Here is a 1,451-nt window from a genome sequence, read left to right as displayed (position 1 = left end):
ATTCTAGGTTAGAGTTCCTATTGGAAATTCGTGTTGGAGCTGCCAGCTGGGATGCTAGATGATGAAAAAGGTGATTTTGTTGGCACCGCAGTTCGTGAGGTTAGTATCTTGGCTTCTGAATACAGTATGCACTGAAATTTACATGATACTACAGGAAATAAGCCAGCCTTGTATTGGTCCTGTTTTTGTCTGGCTCTGCTTCAGATTTGCACAAGCTATAATACATTGCCGTTGCAGTTGGAAATTTTTGAACCGTGTTGCAGTTGGAAATTCACATGAATTTGTAAAGCTTAATTACTGTATACAATATTCTTGTGTGGGTGATCCTTAATTGCTAACAGGTGGAAGAGGAAACTGGTATAAAGTTGAACCTAGAAGACATGGTTGACCTTACTGCACTGCTGGACCCTGCTACTGGAGGTCGAATGCTACCATCACCGGTAAGTAGCCTGACATTTCCCTCAGTTCGCTACTATGTAGCACAACTTTTCTTCTCGAAAAGAATTACATGATTAGGGTAACTCAGCTTAACTGCTAGCACCTGGTCCATCACTATATGTACATAAAAAAAAAATCAGATTTCCGTCCATATGAAAAGCGTCAAGACCAGTTAGTTGATAAAACCTTGTTAGTTGGTAGTACTAGATTGCATTTCTCTGAAAAAAAAATCAAAACAAGGGCTGGCTGGGAGATGAATGTATGCAAGAGCCTGTGTTTGGAACCCTGCCTGTCCAAAACATTGCATTCTGTTCCTGCTAACTCCGACTAACACCTCCGTTACCAGGGTGGCTGTGACGAGGAGATCGGCCTGTTCCTGTACAGGGGCCGCGTGGACGAGGAGACCATAAGATCGCTCCAGGGGAAGGAGACCGGGCTGCGCGACCACGGCGAGCTAATCAAGCTGCGCGTGGTCCCGTACGGCCAGCTCTGGCGGTCGACCGCGGATGCCAAGGCGCTCTGCGCCATAGCCCTGTACGAGATGGCCAAGAGGGAAGGCCTGCTGCCGCCGCCGTCCCCACCTTCGGCGAACCTATGAGACCTGCTGGATGGCGTTGTGGTCCGTGCACGCAGCACGCTTTTAAGAAAATGTGATGGCACGCACTTCCTTCCCTGGGAAATGAAAGGAACGGCACCTGTGTAGTCTCAATGTTTCCTACATTTTGGAAGAGTGTTGAGGAAATAAAGGTGCAAGTTCGTGTGTGAGCCACTGACGTTTGATGAGCCTGAGACATGTCCACGACTCCACGTCGATAAGCTGGAGGGCTTGCTCTGTGCGGCAACTGGAGCAACTCGGCGTCACGCGGTCGATGCTACAGTGGACCGGCCGCCTGAGCGGCTGAGAACAAGCCGTGAAGCGTACACCGTGGTCCGTGAGGAAGCCCGGAAGCAAGCGCGCGGGCGGGTGGCGACGGGCTGGGTGGGTCGGCTAGCGTCCGTGCACACGAGCCGAA

General features: G+C 50.5%; 1 protein-coding gene across 1 annotated transcript; it reads left to right on the top strand.

Moving 5' to 3' along the window:
* Positions 1 to 7: 7 nt before the first annotated feature.
* LOC101777735 (nudix hydrolase 14, chloroplastic) lies at positions 8 to 1,203 on the top strand (the record flags this gene model as incomplete). The annotated part of the gene is given in 3 exon segments (XM_004987375.2): positions 8 to 99; positions 342 to 440; positions 785 to 1,203. Coding segments are annotated over 3 exon segments (399 nt in total). The 3' UTR covers positions 1,037 to 1,203.
* Between the last annotated feature and the right edge of the window lie 248 nt (positions 1,204 to 1,451).

The sequence above is a fragment of the Setaria italica genome, unplaced genomic scaffold (assembly GCF_000263155.2).
Source record: "Setaria italica strain Yugu1 unplaced genomic scaffold, Setaria_italica_v2.0 scaffold_487, whole genome shotgun sequence".
Taxonomy (NCBI): Eukaryota; Viridiplantae; Streptophyta; class Magnoliopsida; order Poales; family Poaceae; genus Setaria; species Setaria italica.
This window is presented reverse-complemented; position numbering and strand designations above follow the sequence as displayed.